The sequence below is a fragment of the Macaca nemestrina genome, chromosome 20 (genome assembly GCF_043159975.1).
Source record: "Macaca nemestrina isolate mMacNem1 chromosome 20, mMacNem.hap1, whole genome shotgun sequence".
NCBI lineage: Eukaryota > Metazoa > Chordata > Mammalia > Primates > Cercopithecidae > Macaca > Macaca nemestrina.
In genome coordinates, this window is record NC_092144.1 from 8,519,399 (window position 1) to 8,535,574 (window position 16,176).

The 16,176-nt window shown below is 47.6% G+C and overlaps 1 protein-coding gene across 1 annotated transcript in view; it reads right to left on the reverse strand.

Annotated features, from left to right (window-relative positions):
- Positions 1–15,962, reverse strand: part of LOC105481272 (mucin 16, cell surface associated) — a 170,065-nt gene extending 154,103 nt beyond the window's left edge. Inside the window, exons 1-2 of the mRNA XM_071086180.1 lie at positions 15,846–15,962; positions 753–870 (exon numbers count right to left, since the gene is read on the reverse strand). Coding sequence (XP_070942281.1) covers positions 753–870; positions 15,846–15,933 — 206 coding nt within the window. The 5' untranslated portion in view covers positions 15,934–15,962. The remainder of the gene's footprint in view (positions 1–752; positions 871–15,845) is intronic.
- Positions 15,963–16,176: the final 214 nt, after the last annotated feature.

Sequence of the window (16,176 nt, forward strand, 5' to 3'; positions counted from 1 at the left end):
GATCCGCCCGCCTTGGCCTACCAAAGTGCTGGGATTACAAGTGTGAGCCACTGTGCCTAGCCCAAAGCATCTCTTGAAGACTAATTTTCTTTCCTTCCTAAAATCAAACCAGTTGCAATCTTCCCAGAGCAGGAAACAAAATGCACAGTGGAAGGAGAATGGAAGAAGTGGACTCAGTGGGACTCAAGTCCTAATTACTCGCTGTGTGATCTGGGTCAAGTCACTTAACCTCTCGGAGCCTTGTCTCCTCACATGCCCGATGGGGATAACAGCACAGGGCTGTTGTGATGATGCAATGATGTGATCCACCATGTAGTGTGAGGGAATAAGGACTTAATAAACTCCTGTTACTGTTTTACTGTTATTGTTGTTGTTTTCTTTTCTTTTTTTTTGTTTTTGTTTTTTGTTTGTATGCTTGTTTTGAGACAGAGTCTTGCTCTGTCACCCAGGCTGGAGAGCAGTGGCATGATCTCGGCTCACTGAAACCTCTGCCTCCCAGGTTGAAGCAGTTCTCCTGCCTCAGCCTCCCAAGTAGCTGGGACTACAGGCGCCCGCCACCACGCCTGGCTAATTTTTGTATTTTTAGTAGAGATGGGGTTTCACTGTGTTGGCCAGAGTGGTCTCAATCTCTTGACCTCATGATCTGCCCGCCTCGGCCTCCCAAAGTGCTGGAATTACAGGTGTGAGCCACCATCCGGCCTGTTACTGGTTTTTATTATTTATTATTATTATTATTATTATTTTATTATTACCTACCCACGGAGCTGATGAGTGATGCCGGGGAGGAATGGTCACGTGTCAACTGTCTGGTGGTCCCAGGTGTTCCTTGGTCTGTGGTTTGGGCAGAGACCACTGCATCGAAAGGCAGCCCTGTGGAGAAACAACCAGGTTGGTTATCCCAGAAGGAAGTAGAACGAAAAAAATTTAAAAAAATCTTTTCTTCTGGACTTGCTCTTCTTTCCGTAGGAATCTCTGCATAATGACTCATTCATTTACCATTTCATTTATGTAATATTTATTTCAGACCCTCACTCACTCATTCATCCAGTCAGCAAATATGTCTTGAGCACCTTTTATATGACAGCTGATTCTGAAACCAATCCCAATAGTCATAGACAGTATTTATATATATATATATAAATACTTGAAACTGACATTGGTTATTGTTTACTTCTTATTTTAGGTTCAGGGCTACATGTGAAGGTTTGTTATGTAAGTAAGCTCACATCATGGGGGTTTGTTGTACAAATGATTTCATCTCCCAGGTATGAAGCCTAGCACCCAATAATTATTTTTTCTGCTCCTCTCCCTCCTCCCAACATTTACCGTGAAGTAGACCCCAGTATTTGTTATTCCCTTCTTTGTGTTCATGAGTTCTCCTCATTTAGCTCACACTTCTAAGTGAGAACATGCAATATTTGGTATTCTGTTCCTGAGTTAGTTTACTAAGGATAATGGCCTCCAACCCCAACCATGTTCCTGCAAAAGAAATGATCTCGTTCTTTTTTGTGGCTGCATAGTATTCCATGGTGTATATGTATCACATTTGCTTTATCCAGTCTGTCTTTGATGGGCGTTTAGGTTGATTCCATGTCTTTGCTATTGTGAATAGTGGTGCAATGAACATTCACGTGCATATGTCTTTATGGCAGAATGATTTATATTCCTCTGGGTATACACCCAACAGTGAGATTGCTGGGTCAAATGGTAGTTCTACTTTTAGCTCTTTGAGGAATTGCCACACTGCTTTCCACAATAGTTGAACTAATTTACACTCCCACCAACAGTGTATAAATGTTCGATTTTCTCCGCAACCTTGCCAGCATCTGTTATTTTTTGACTTTTTAATCATAGCCATTCTGATTGTTGTGAGATGATATCTCATTGTGGTTTTGATTTGCATTTATCTAATGATCAGTGATAGTGAGCATTTTTTTCATATGCTTGTTGGCTACATGTATCTCTTCTTTTAAAAGGTATCTGTTCATGTCCTTTGCCCACTTCTTTTTTTTTTTTTTTTTTTTTTTTTTTTTATACAATGTCTTACTTTGTTGCCCAGGCTGGAGTGCAATGGCAATCTTAGCTTACTGCAACCTCCGCCTCCTGGGTTCAAGTGATTCTCCTGCCTCAGTCTCCTGAGTAGCTGGGATTACAGGCATACACCATGTTGGCCAGAATGGTCTCAATCTCTTGACCTCATGATCTGCCCGCCTCGGCCTCCCAAAGTGCTGGAATTACAGGTGTGTAATGCCCAACTAAGTTTTGTGTTTTTAGTAGAGACAGGGTTTCACCATGTTGGTCAGGCTGGTCTTGAACTCCTGACTTCAAATGATCCACCCCCCTCGGCCTCCCAAAGTGCTGGGATTACAGTTGGGAGCCACCGTGCCTGGTCTTTGCCCACTTTTTAATGGTATTGTTTGTTTTTCTCTTATAAATTTACTTAAGTTCTCTGTAGATGCTAGATATTAGATCTTTGTCAGGTGTATAGTTTACAAATATTTTCTCCCATTCTGTGGGAAACTTACATTTGTTTTATCTGAGTTCCTTCCTCATTAAAGGACCCCCAGGCCTCTCAGAAAGTATCAAAGAACAGAAACTCAGCAGATCATCACATCCAGATGATGAGATGTCAGACCCCTCATTCGTCATGATTGCTTCCTGACCCCTCCTGATTTCCTGTTTTATTACACATAGTCACATTTCTTCCCTGCTATATAAACCTCTAATTTTAATTGGTCAGGGAGACGGATTACACCATACATGAAAATCAACTCAAGATAAAGATATAAATGTAAAACCTAAGACTATAATCTCCTCGTCGCAGCCAAGGAGATTAAAGCCTTCTTTGTGGGCAATAATGGTTGTCTCAGTGATTGGCTTTCCATGTGGTGAGCAGCAGGACCTAGCCTGGACCCCTGGTGTTTTGGCAACAATTCCAAGTTTGGGGCACAGAGTGAGAAACAAGACAAGTCTTTACTGCCTAAAAAAGTTTATGTCCAGAGCAGAAAACCAAACACCGCATGTTCTCACTCATAAGTGGGAGCTGAACAATGAGAACACATGGACACAGGTGGGGTACATCATACACCAGAGCCTGTCGGGAGTTGTGGGGCTATAGGGGAAGTATAACATTAGGAGAAATACCTAATGTAGAGGACGAGTTGATGGGTGCAGCAAACCACCATGGCACATGTATACCTATGTAACAAACTTGCATGTTCTGTACATGTACCCCAGAACTTAAAGCATTAAAAAAAAAAAAAAAGTTTACATCCTAGTGGAGAAAGCAGATAGCAGTTCATTCAACAGATAAATAAGTAATGTCCTTGCAGAGAGTAAAGGGAATTTTGAAGTCACTCTACCAATGGGAGAGAAGCACAATTTTCCATAGAGTCATCAGGGAAGACTTCTCTTAGGAGGTGATATTTAAGGAGGGCCCTGAGAGACAAGAAGGTACTTATCACAGGGTAAGCGTGTTCATGATGGAGTGACCAATATATGCAAAAGCCCAGAGGCTGGAATAAACCTGACACACTCGAGGAATTTCAAGAAGGCCTGAGTAGCCACAGTGCATTGAGAAAGCATGGCTGGGCCGACCACAGTGGCTCACGCCTATAATCCCAGCACTTTGGGAGGCCGAGGCGGGCGGATCACAAGGTCAGGAGATCAAGACCATCCTGGCTAACTCGGTGAAACCTCGTCTCTACTAAAAATATTAAAAAATTAGCCAGGCGTGGTGGTGGGCGCCTGTAGTCCCAGCTACTCAGGAGGCTGAGGCAGGAGAATGGTGTGAACCTGGAAGGCGGAGCTTGCAGTGAGCCGAGATCACACCACTGCACTCCAGCCTGGGTTACAGAGTGAGACTCTGTCTCAAAAAAAAAAAAAAAAAAAAAAAGAGAGAAAGCATGGCTGGAGTATAAGGCGAGACCAGCCAGTTAGCAGAGGTCAGACCTAATGAGGAGAAAGAGGAGAAAGGATTGCAAACCAATAATATATGAAGTTTAGATTTTCTTGGAAGTGCAATGGAAAGTCACTGGAGGATTTGAAGTAAAGGGTGAGGTCTGTGACCAGGTTAGCATTATTAAGAGATAATTCTGCCAGAAAGCAAGGAAGTGCTCAAAGACTAAGGAGATGATATTACAAAGACAAAGAAGAGGCTATAAAGTCCTCAAAATCGGCCGGGTGCAGTGACTGACACCTGTAATCCTAGCATTTTGGGAGGCTGAGGTGGGTGGATCACCTGAGGTCAGGCGTTCAAGACAAGCCTGGCCAACATGGTGAAATCCCATCTCTACTAAAAATACAAAAATTAGCTGGGTAGTCCCAGCTCCTTGGGAGGCTGAGGCTGGAGAATCACTTGAAACTGGGAGGTGGAGGTTGCAGTAAGCCGAGATCACACCACTGCACCCCAGCCTGGGTGACAGAGCCAGACTCCATCTCAAAAATAAACAGATAGATAGATTCCTCAAGATAAGAGGCTATCACTTCAAACTATACTACAAGGCTACAGTAACCAAAACAGCATGGTACTGGTATAAAAATAGACACACAGACCAATGGAACACAATTGAGAACCCAGAAATAATGCCACACACCTACAACCATCTGATCTTCAACAAGCTAACAAAAACAAGCAAAGGGGAAAGGATTCCCTATTCAATAAGTGGTGCTGGTATAACTGGCTAGCCATAGGTAGAAGATCCAAACTGGGCCCCTTCATTATACCATATACAAAAATCAACTCAAGATAAAGACTTAAATATAAAACCTGAGACTATAAAAACTCTGGAAGAGAATCTAGGAAATGCCATTCTAGACATAGGACCTGGCAAAGATTTCATGACAAAGATACCAAAAGCCATCACAGCAAAAACGAAAATTGACAAATGGGACTTAATTAAACTTCAAAGCTCAGCAAAGCAAAAGAAACTACCAACAGAGTAAACAGACAACCTACAGAATGAGAGAAAATAATTGCAAACTATGCATCTGACAAAGGTCTAACATCCAGAATCTATAAGGAATTTAAGCAAATTAACAAGCAAAAAAATAAACAACCCCACTAAAATGTGGGCAAAGGACATGAACAGACATTTCCTGTTCATTAGACACATGACGAGGGCTTAAGCCCAGGAGGGAGGTTGCAGTGAGCTGTGATTCCCCACTGCACTCCGGCCTGGGTGACAGAGCCAGACCTTGTCTCGAAATGCACCTCCACCCTCTTTCTCTTGCTCCTACTCTCGACATGTGATGTGCTGGCTCCCCACGTGCCTTCCGCCAGGATTGTATATTTCCTGAGGCCTCCCCAAAAGCCAAGCAGATGCTGCCATGCTTCCTGTACAGCCTGTGGAACCGTGAGCCAATTAAACCTCTTATCTTTATAAATTACCCAGTCTCAGGTATTTCTTTGTAGCAAAATGAGAATGGACTAATTCATCTATAAAACCTCTTATTTTAAAGGTAATACTATTTAGGATAAGGCAATCATAGGTACTTAAATAGCTATTGAATATAATAGGTACTTTAAGAAATGAGCTACTTTAAAGAAAAGCTTTAGATTCATAATATAACACGTGCTACAAGACTATTTTAAAATGACCCTGGGGCCGGGCACTGTGGCTCACACCTGTAATCCTAGCACTTTGGGAGACCGAGGTGGGTGGGATGACCTGAGGTCAGGAGTTCGAGACCAGTCTGGCCAACATGGTGAAACCCTATCTCTACTAAAAGTACAAAAAAATTAGCTGGGCATGGTGGTGTGTGCCTGTAATCCCAGCTACTTGGGAGGCTGAGGCAAGAGAATCACTTCAACCTGGGAGGTGGAGGTTGGAGTGAGCTGAGATCCGGCCACTGCACTCCAGCCTGGGCGACAGAGCGAGACTCCGTCTCAAAAAAAAAAAAAAAAAAGGAAAAAAGACCATGGGATGTGAAGATGTGAATGACTGAAATTTGGGGGAAACTTTTCTCGGATGTGTATTTTCATAGCTACAGCCCTCACCAAGAAAATACACACACACACACACACACACACACACACACACACACACACACACACATATACAGTCCTACTGAATGGCACTAAATTTTTCACATACTACTGATAGATTATTTCACTCCCTACAAACTTCTGAGATGGAAAAAGCCAGCTTCCTAGGACTCCAGAGAGGAGAGGAATTTATCATAAGATAGAGCAATCCCAGTTTCTTAGACTAACTAGCCAAACCCCTGTCAACCTAAATAGCAAACAGAGAGACTCTCTAAAGGAAAGTATGTGCATTTGGGAATAGAACATTGCAGTGGGAATATGCATGCTACTGTAAACTACGTGCATATTCAGGAAGGCAAAGGAAGACAAAGCTTTTTAAAGGAAAAATTGAGAATTGCATAATAGTTTTTAAATATTTGTCCTTGGCTACAAAGATCAATAACAAGGGTAACACCTTTTCTGTAGAGACAGCGTCTTGGAAGGCTGGGCACGGTGGCTCATGCCTGTAATCCCAGCACTCTGGGAGGCCGAGGCGGGCAGATCACAAGGACAGGAGTTCGAGACCAACCTGGCCAATATGGTGAAACGCCATCTCTACTAAAAATACAAAAATTAGTCAGGTGTGGTGGCGGGAGCCTGTAGTCCCAGCTACTCGGGAGGCTGAGGCAGGAGAATGGTGTAAAACCTGCAGGCGGAGCTTGCAGTGAGCGGAGATGGAGCCACTGTACTCCAGCCTGGGCAACAGAGCGAGACTGTCTCAAAAAAAAAAGAAAAAGAAAAAAGTATTTTCCGGCCAAGTGTGGTGGCTCACTCCTGTATTCCAGCACTTTGGGAGGCCGAGGCAGGCAGATCACCTGAAGTCAGGAGTTTGAGACCAGCCTGACCAAAATAGTGAAACCCTGTCTCTACTAAAAATACAAAAATTAGCCGGGTGTGGTGGCACATGCCTGTAATCCCAGCTACTTGGGAGGCTGAGGCAGGAGAACTGCTTGAATCCAGGAGGCAGAGGTTGCAGTGAGCCGAGATCGCACCACTGCACTCCAGCCTGGGTGACAAGAATGAAACACCTTCTCAAAAAAAGAAAAGAAAAAAGTATTTTCATCATGCATCTATAAGCAAAACTAGTCACAATTGCACACTGGTACACAACGGTACAATGGAACTACTACACTGGTACACAATACATTGCACACTGGTACACAATATGTAATGTATTTCTTACCATGGATCCCAGTCTAAAAAGACTATATTAGCTCCTGCATCAGCTCATCCTCTGATAGACAGCACCTGCCTTCCTCCCCTCCCTCATCTCTTTGCCTCCTTCTCTCAGTACTGGGGGTCGCTAAGAAAGAGGGTGTCTCAGACCACAGGGGAGCTGGGTCAGAATCACTAGGGTCTTACAGACCCAGTCTGCCCAGGGTCAAAGCCCAGCCCTACCACACAGCAGCTATGTGCCCTTGGACAGGCTGCGTAACTATGCCTCGGTTTCCTTTTCTGCAAAATGGAAATGATAATAGGACGTACGTCCTATTATTCTCCAAGTTATGTTATGCTGTGTTATGTTAAGTTACTTTACGTTACGCTACACTACGTTACGTTACGTTACGTTACATTACGTTATGTTATGAGGATTTAATGAATTCATACGTGCAAAGAGGTTAAAAGAGTGCCTGATCCATGTTAGTGCTCCCTGTTAGCTATTATCATTATCATGACTTGCTCTACAATAGCCCTTATGCCAGAGTGTAATTCTTTTTATGATTAGGGGAAGGGGGCAATATGGGTTCAGAGTGACTGAGAGGGGGTGGATCAGAGCCAGAAAAAGCACAGGGAGCCCAGCTCAGATTCACTGTGTGTTGGGGGCAGGGTGGGCAGAGCTGCAAGCGCTAGGACAAGTGTCCCAGAACAGGTCTGACAAAGGGTTAAATGAAGCAGATGGAATTGTTCAGGGTGAGATGAAAAGTCCAGGGAGGGTGGGGACAGTAGGCAGCCTGCCTCACTGCACCGCACTGTTTGTTTCCTTGACAGGTGGGAGGCCCAGTTCCACTCAGGTATGTGGCCAGACCAGCCAGGGCAGCCCCCTGGACCTCTCATCTCAGGCAGAGATGAGGAGAGGGACAGGGTGGGGCCCCCAAGCCCAAGATGGCCTCGGCCCACCTCCTCTCTCCCACCCAGGAGGGTCTGAGCCACTTTGGACAATGGGCTGAGTCCCCTGACCCCACTCAGCCCCACTGGCCCGTCCTGTCCCCACAGGGACTGCTGGAGGTCCTTGGGGGATGTTGGCACCAACTGCGCCTTTGTTTTGCTACCTGCCCTAGAAAGAGCAAGCAAAGGGCTCTCCTTCCTAACTGAGGAAAGGAAGCTATTTTGCCAGGAGTGGCAAAGGAGGACCCCTGCTGCCCCAGAGGAAGAGGAAGGAACATATATGTACCCACACATGCACACACACAAACATGCACACTCTGCCGCACTTATGCACACACAAAAACTCGTTTGCACGCACGCACATGCATGCCGTTACACATGGACACGCATGCACGAATACAAACACATGCACACACTCAAACTTATGTACATACATTCACAGTCTCACACATGTGCAGACTCAAACACAGTCACTCATGCACACACTAATACACACACAAACACACATACATATGTATGCACTCTCTTGTACATATGAATACACACACAGCTACACACTCACATGTAAGCATTCAAACACACCCACACATAGATGCACATGCTGAAAAACAAGCACACATTCATGCACACCCACACACCTATGTACACAGGCATGCACATATTCACACTCACACACATATTCACACACACTTATGCACACAGTCACACCTGTGCAAACTCAAACACTCATTGCACACACTTGTAGACACACAGGTGTATGCACACACTCACGAGTATGCACACAAGCACTAAGTTGCGCTCGCACATGGACACGTGCACACACATACTTGCATACACTTATGCACATTCTCTCTAACACACACATGCTCATGCAGACACACACAAAGCACACACAGACACACAATCACACATTCATTCACGCACACACTCACTGGGCAGGAACTCAAGTCCTAGAGCTCTGGGTTTCATCCTAGTTCTGCCCCAACTCGCTTCACTGAGCCTCACTTTCCCCACGGTTAAAGCAGAAATAGCAGCGTACACCTCTCCAGGCACTGCAACAAGGTCAACCTGAGATGAGCTAGTCGTGAATCTGTAACAAGAACCCCACCCCTCAAGTCTTAGCTTCTCAGTGAGGCCTTTCCTTGAACCCACTTTACTGGAAACAGCAACGTGCCTCACAACATACTCCAGCACCCCTGGGTCTCCATCCTGTTTCTTTTCTCCTTATTCTCTTTTTTTTTTTTTTTTTTTTTTTTCTGAGACGGAGTTTTGCTCTTGTTGCCCAGGCTGGAGTGCAATGGCTCAATCTCAGCTCACTGCAACCTCCACCTCCCGTGTTCAAGTGATTCTCCTGCCTCAGCCTCCCGAGTAGCTGGGATTACAGGCACGCGCCACCACACCCAGCTAATTTTGTATTTATAGTAGAGACGGGGTTTCTCCATGTTGGTCAGGCTGGTCTCGAACTCCCGACCTCAGGTGATTCGCCCACCTCAGCCTCCCAAAGTGCTGGGATTACAGGCGTGAGCCACTGTGCCCGGCCCCCTTATTCCCTTTCTAATACTGCATCATGTACTTACTCTGGCTACGGTTTAAGGTCATCCCCCTTTGCTAAGAGCATCAGCTCAGCAGGGATCTTTTGATTTGCTCACAGCCATCCCCTCATTGCCCAGAACAGTGCCTGCAGACAGTAGGTGCTCAATAAATACTCATTGAACAAATTGAATGAATGAATCTCTTCAAAACTATTGACTAAAAAGGTAAAGGGCCCTTCTTGATAGAGTAAAACTGCAAAGAGGACCCTTCCTTGATATCAGTGTGCAAAAACTCACATCAAGGGACCTCCTCACCACACACACACACACACAAAAAAGAATAATGAAGAGTCCTTATTTTCCAGGTTGAGAAAGGAGGGGGATGTCTCCTCTGCTGGGAAGAGTGACAACATCTCTAGAAGCCAGGCATGAAAGAAGAGAACGAAAACTCCATCCGGTGTGGATTGAGACAGTATCTCCAAGAGACATATGCACCTCCCCACGTTCATTGTAGCATTGTTCAGAGTAGCCAGGATATGGAAACAATTTAAGTGTCCACCAATGGATGAAGAAACAAAGAAATCGTGGTTTATCTACAGTGGAATATTATTCGGTCTTTGAAAAGAAAGAAATTCTGCCATATATGACATCATGGATTAAATGGAGAACATTTTATGCGAAGTGAAATAAGCCAGAAATAAGTGAAATAAGGACAGAAAGATAATTACTGCATGATTTCACTTACATGTGGAATCTAAAACAGTCAACCTCACGACCGGGCACAGTGGTTCATGCCTGTAATCCCAGCACCCTGGGAGGCCGAGACAGGCGGATCACCTGAGGTCAGGAGTTCGAGACCAGCCTGGCCAACACAGTGAAACCCTGTCTCTATTAGAAACACAAAATTAGCCAGGCATGGTGATGTACACCTATAACTCCAGCTACTTGGGAGGCTGAGGCAGGCGAATTGCTTGAATCCGGGAGGCGGAGGTTGCAGTGAGCCGAGATCGCGCCATTGCACTCCAGCCTGGGCAAAAAGAGTGAAACTCCATCTCAAAAACAAAAAAATGCTAAAAGAGTTGATCTTAAATGTTCTCACAACCTCGTAATTTTCCCCGTGCCGGCACTAACCAAGACTCAAACTCCTCGTCATCGTTATTTGTCGGAATAGTAAATTTGTTTGTGCGGCATGACCCCTCCGTCTGCAAGACCTCAGCCCCTAGCCGGCAACCTCCGAGCAACTCCCAGCAGCACCAAGTATAAAGTTTTAGTTATGCAGGATGAACAAGTTCTGGAGACCTAATGTACGGCATGGTGACTATAGGTAGTAACACTGTATTATATGCTTGAAATATGCTAAAAGAAGGCCGGGGGCAGTGGCTCATGCCTGTAATCCCAGCACTCTGGGAGGCCAAGGTGAGCAGATCACCTGAGGTCAGGAGTTCGAGACCAGCCTGACCAACGTGGTGAAACCCCATCTCTACTAAAAATACAAAATTAGCCTGTAATCCCCAGGTACTCCAGAGGCTAAGGCAGGAAAATTGCTTGAACCCGGGAGGCAGAGGTTGCAGTGACCGAGATCACGCCATTGCACTCCAGCCTGGGCAACAGGAGTTGCTCTGTCTCAAAAAAAAAAAAAGAAAAAAAGAAATACCCTAAAAAGAGTTGATCTTAAATGTTCTCACAACATTAAAAAAGGTAATCATGTGAGGTGATGATGGGCGTGTTAATTAGCTTGATTGTGGTAATCATTTCACAAGGTGTACATATATCAAAACAGGGTATTATACATGTTGTTTATAAATACAGGCAATTTTTATTTGTCAAGTGTACCTCAATAGAACTGGGGGGAAAAGTAGTCTATTACCTTGTTCATTCATTCATGTAACAAATATGTCGTGCACACTCACTATGTGCCAGGTACTGGGACAGGCTGAAAAGAGGAAGTGTCAGGAAGGAAATCCGTATAGGAGAGCGTCCGGGATGGACGAGTGACCCTCATGTCCTGGTCTACTCAGGGCTCTCTTAGTTTTACTGAAGTCCCTCAACCAAGGAACTGCCTCAGGCTCAAGCAAACCGGGATATTCTACTGGTCATCCTACTGAGGTCTGTGTCCTCCTGACCTGGCATTTGTCCCTGTGGCTCTGGGACTGTGATAAGGTCCCTAAGCACAGCTCTGAGTTGCAGGAGTGAGGAGTTTTTGGGAGCACCTCCAGGGAGGAGAGGAAGAGGCTGGTACCCGGATTAGAAGTCGGGCCTGGATAATGGCAGGAAGATAAAGAGAATGGGTTCAGTTCTACCCTGGTTACCGGGCGGTCTTCCTCTTTCAGCATTTTCTTTTTTTTTTTTTTTTTTTTGAGACAAGGTCTCACTGTGTTGCCCAGGTTGGAGTGCAGTGGTGCGATCTTGGCTCACTGCAGGCTCTGCCTCCAGAATTCAAGTGATTCTCGTGCCTCAGCCTCCTGAGTAGCTGGGGCTACAGGCGTATGTCACCACACCTCACTGATTTTTGTATTTTTTGGTAGAGACAGGGTTTCACCCTCTAGGCCAGGCTGGTCCCGAACTCCTGACCTCAAGGATTCCGCCTGTCTCTGCCTCCCAAAGTGCTGGGATTACAGGTGTGGGCCACTGCTCCTGGCCCTTCCTCTTTGAGCTTATGTCCTCTCATCTGTAAAACGGGGATAGTCATTTGGACCACTGAATCTACGGTCAGCATGAGTATATTCCTGGATAAGCCGCTATGTCTGGCCTTCTGGCCCTTGGGTCCCCAGGAAGGCAGAAGAGTCTCCTTCACTTGCTCATCCCACCCTGGGAGAACCAACTGACCAGAAGAATCCATTAAGCATAAAGAATGCCCAGGCTGGCCGGGCACCGTGGCTCAGGCCTGTAATCTCAGCACTTTGGGAGGCTGAGGCAGACAGATCACTTGAGGCCAGGAGTTTGAGACCAGCCTGGCCAACATGTTGAAACCCCATCTTTACTAAAAACACAAAAATTAGCCAGGTGTGGTGGTGCATGCCTGTAATCCCAGTTACTCAGGATGCTGAGGCAGGAGAATCGCTTGAACCTGGGAGGTGGGAGGCTGCAGTGAGCCGAGATCACGCCACTACACTTCAGCCTGGGCGACAAAGACTCCATCTCACAATACACACACACACACACACACACACACACAGAGAGAGAGAGAGAGAGAGAGAGAGAGAGAGAGAGAACGCCCAGGCCTGCCCCTCTTGAACCCACTGTCTTCCTTTGCTACCCAGAAACTGCAGCAACTGGGAAGAAAAGTAACTTTCTCTCTCCAGGATTGGAGGAAACAGTAAGCAAACCTTTCTGCTTTTTGGTGAACCAAAAGTGGTGAAAGATAAACTGTCATTCTAAGGGCAGGTTAGACTCAGGAACCCACCTCACAGTTCTACCCACCCCCAGTACACACACCCGCTCCCACCAATGCCCCCTTTCCTTGATAATCCAACTCCCTTAACTTCACATCTTCCTGGCCAGGCCTGGGCTGGGACAATGACCACTGTTCAGGGACCCAGGAAGGGGCCCAGCAGGGCACGATGAGATCTTGCTAGGTTCTGTGTCTTCACAGCCCTTCTCCTGGGACGGGTGGCACAGAACTCATTTCCTCGGCGGTGGGGGGACTCATGTACCCAGAAACTGCCAGGAGAGGAGAAATCCTCAACCTTCAGTCTCTTCCCAGGCAAAGGATAAAAACCAGTGTTTAGGATCATCTGGAAACTGGAGTTGGCATCCTGGCTGTGTGACTTTAAACAAAAGGCTTAGCCTCTCTGAGCCTGCTTTCTGCAAAATGAGGGGTAGTGGTGCCTCTATGTTCACCCATCAGGCAGGTTCAATTGAGACAATACAGGTAAAGTGCAAGCACATATTATACAGAAGGTGGACCATATAAAATGATGGTCGGCCGGGTGCGGTGCCTCATGCCTGTAATCCGAGCACTTTGAGAGGCTGAGGCGGGCAGATCACCTGAGGTCAGGAGTTCGAAACCAGCCTGACCAACATGGTGAAACCTCCGTCTCTACTAAAAACAGAAAAAAAAAAAAAAAAATTAGCCGGGCATGGTGGCAGGCACCTGTAATCCCAGCAACTCAGGAGGCTGAGACAGGAGAATTGCTTGAACTGGGGAGGCAGAGGTTGCAGTGAGCCAAGGTTGTGCCACCGCACTCCAGACTGGGCAACAGAGTGGGACTCCGTCTCAAATACATAAATAAATAAATAAAATAAAATAAAATAAAATGATGGTCACAGAGGTCCTTTGGGCGTTTGGAGTTTCTCAGCCAGAGGGTGGAGGGAGAAGCGAATGGGAGGTGGATTTCTCCAGTTCTGGAATTCTTTTAAAACTTGCTCTTTGGGGAGATGGAAATTCAGAGAGGTTAGGTGTCTGGCCCAAGGACGCCCAGCTTGCCAGCAGTGGGCTCAGATTTATAGCCAGGGATTAAGAGAGTCTCCTCCAGCGTTTTATGTGAAAAGTCCCGCATGGTGTCTGGAATGACTCCAAGGGAATCCCTTGGGGAGGGACTGATGTGGCCGGAGGAGTGATGGGGATAGGGAGGGGTGTCAGCCCAAAGCCCAGTCCTCCCTGAAACAGGAGCAGAGGTCTGCCCAATGCAAACAGCCCCCAGCAGCAGACCCTGAGTGAACCTTGGGGACAAACGCAGTTAACAGCCTCTGTTAGTGGTGACCTGCTTTGAGGACAGGTGGGGGGACACGCCCCACTGGAGGTGGTGGGGTTGTCCTATATAAACCCGCCCATCATTCAGGCCATTGTGCGGAGGCCTCACAATGGTGTCCAACCACAAAGCTCTCCCTCCGTCCCCAGCTGCCCGGCCTTGGTGACTCAGGGCTGGGGGACTAGGGCGCCTTTCCCACCTGCTCCTCAGGCTAGATCTGGGGCCTGGGTGGGGAAGGGCATGGGGGCAGGTGAATCACAGGTTGCCTGCATTCCGGGGACCCCCCTTCCCCTGATGGGGGAGGTGGATGGGCTTCCCCCAACCCCAACCCCTTGAGGCCCCTCACGGCCTCCGTTTCCAGGCCAAGCCAGGAGAAACAGCCCATCCTCCTCCTCTGAGTAAATGACCAGACATCTAAGCACCCAGCGCAATATAGATCTCCTCTTCTGCAAGCCTCAGTTCATCTTGCACACCAGGGCTTTTTGGTGAAAAAGCCCCAACTTCTTGCCCCCAGAGGCAACCAGAGTAAAATGAGTCCTGGGTGGGTATGGGCAGCCCCGGGTCCAGGTATGAACAATCTTGAAACTTCCCTGTAGGGAAGAGAGGCTGGCTCCCTTAACCCTGCAACAACACACAGAAACACCAAGCTGGATGCCAGCCCTTCCCTGAGCCCGGGGTCTTTTCTCTGGGCAGTAATGTCCAGGCTAATTTCCTAAAATGACCAACAGTCCTTGAAAGACCCCTTTGGACCCAGGAACACGCCACCCACAACGCTCCACACTGCGTTTCTGCTTCCAGTCCTTCCCTCAGTATCTCCCCATCACACAGCCCAGATACACGCAGCTCACACAAAACGACGCAGATACACCCGTCGGCTCCCTGCCTCCTAGCCTATGCCCACTCTGTCCCCGCTGCCAGGAACGCCCTTCTCTTTTGCTCCTAACTGTGCCTGTAAAACTCCAACCGTATACAATTTAGATGCCACCCTGCAGTTTAAGACCCACCCCCGCCCGCCGCCACCCTCACCCCATCAAGGCATTTTAGCAAAGTTCCTGCTCAGCCCTGTACCCCGAGTGACTGGACGCCCCAGTCTCTCGCACCCACCAGACAGGAGCTCCTGGAACCCTGCAGCGGCGACTTGCTCATTTCTGTCCCTGAGAGCTGGGCACAGGTACCAGGACTGGAGGTGTCGCTAAAACCCCCTCAGGGAGTGAGTGTGTGAGTGAGCCCGTGATGGAAGGAATCCCTGGGCGTTTCCACACCCATCTCGGCAGATACTCAATTCACAATACAGTGGTTTTGTGAACTCGCCCACGTCAGTCAGGTAAATGGTCGGGGGGCGGGGGGGAGGAGGCATTTACAGAAAAGCAAAAGCAGACCTCCGGGCCGTCCCTGCTGGGGCTTAGGAAGCGCAAGGCACCTGTCATACCAGCCTCTCTCCTGTAGGAATCTGTCCAACTCCTCAGTGAGCCCCAGCCCAGTCCCGCTTACCTGGCCAGCAGGTGAGGAGGAGGCTCACAACCAGCGCCAGCAGCGGCCTGCGTCGGTGCCCTGGGTGTGCAGGGCGCTCCCGGCCCATCCTCCTGCCCGCCCAAGCTGTGCTCCTCACCCCTGGAGAGAGTCCCTGAGACTGAACCCAGCCCAGTCTAGCCCCGGCTACAGGGAGGGTGGCGAGGACACACCTTGCTGAGCTTCTCAAGAGGGGCAGGGCTTGCCCTAGAGGGAAGCAGTGGGTGCCTTCCTGGCAAAGGTCAGCTGGCATGATTCAGTACACTCAGTGACTGACACCTGCAGACTGATACCATCCGAGAGCAGCGGCCCG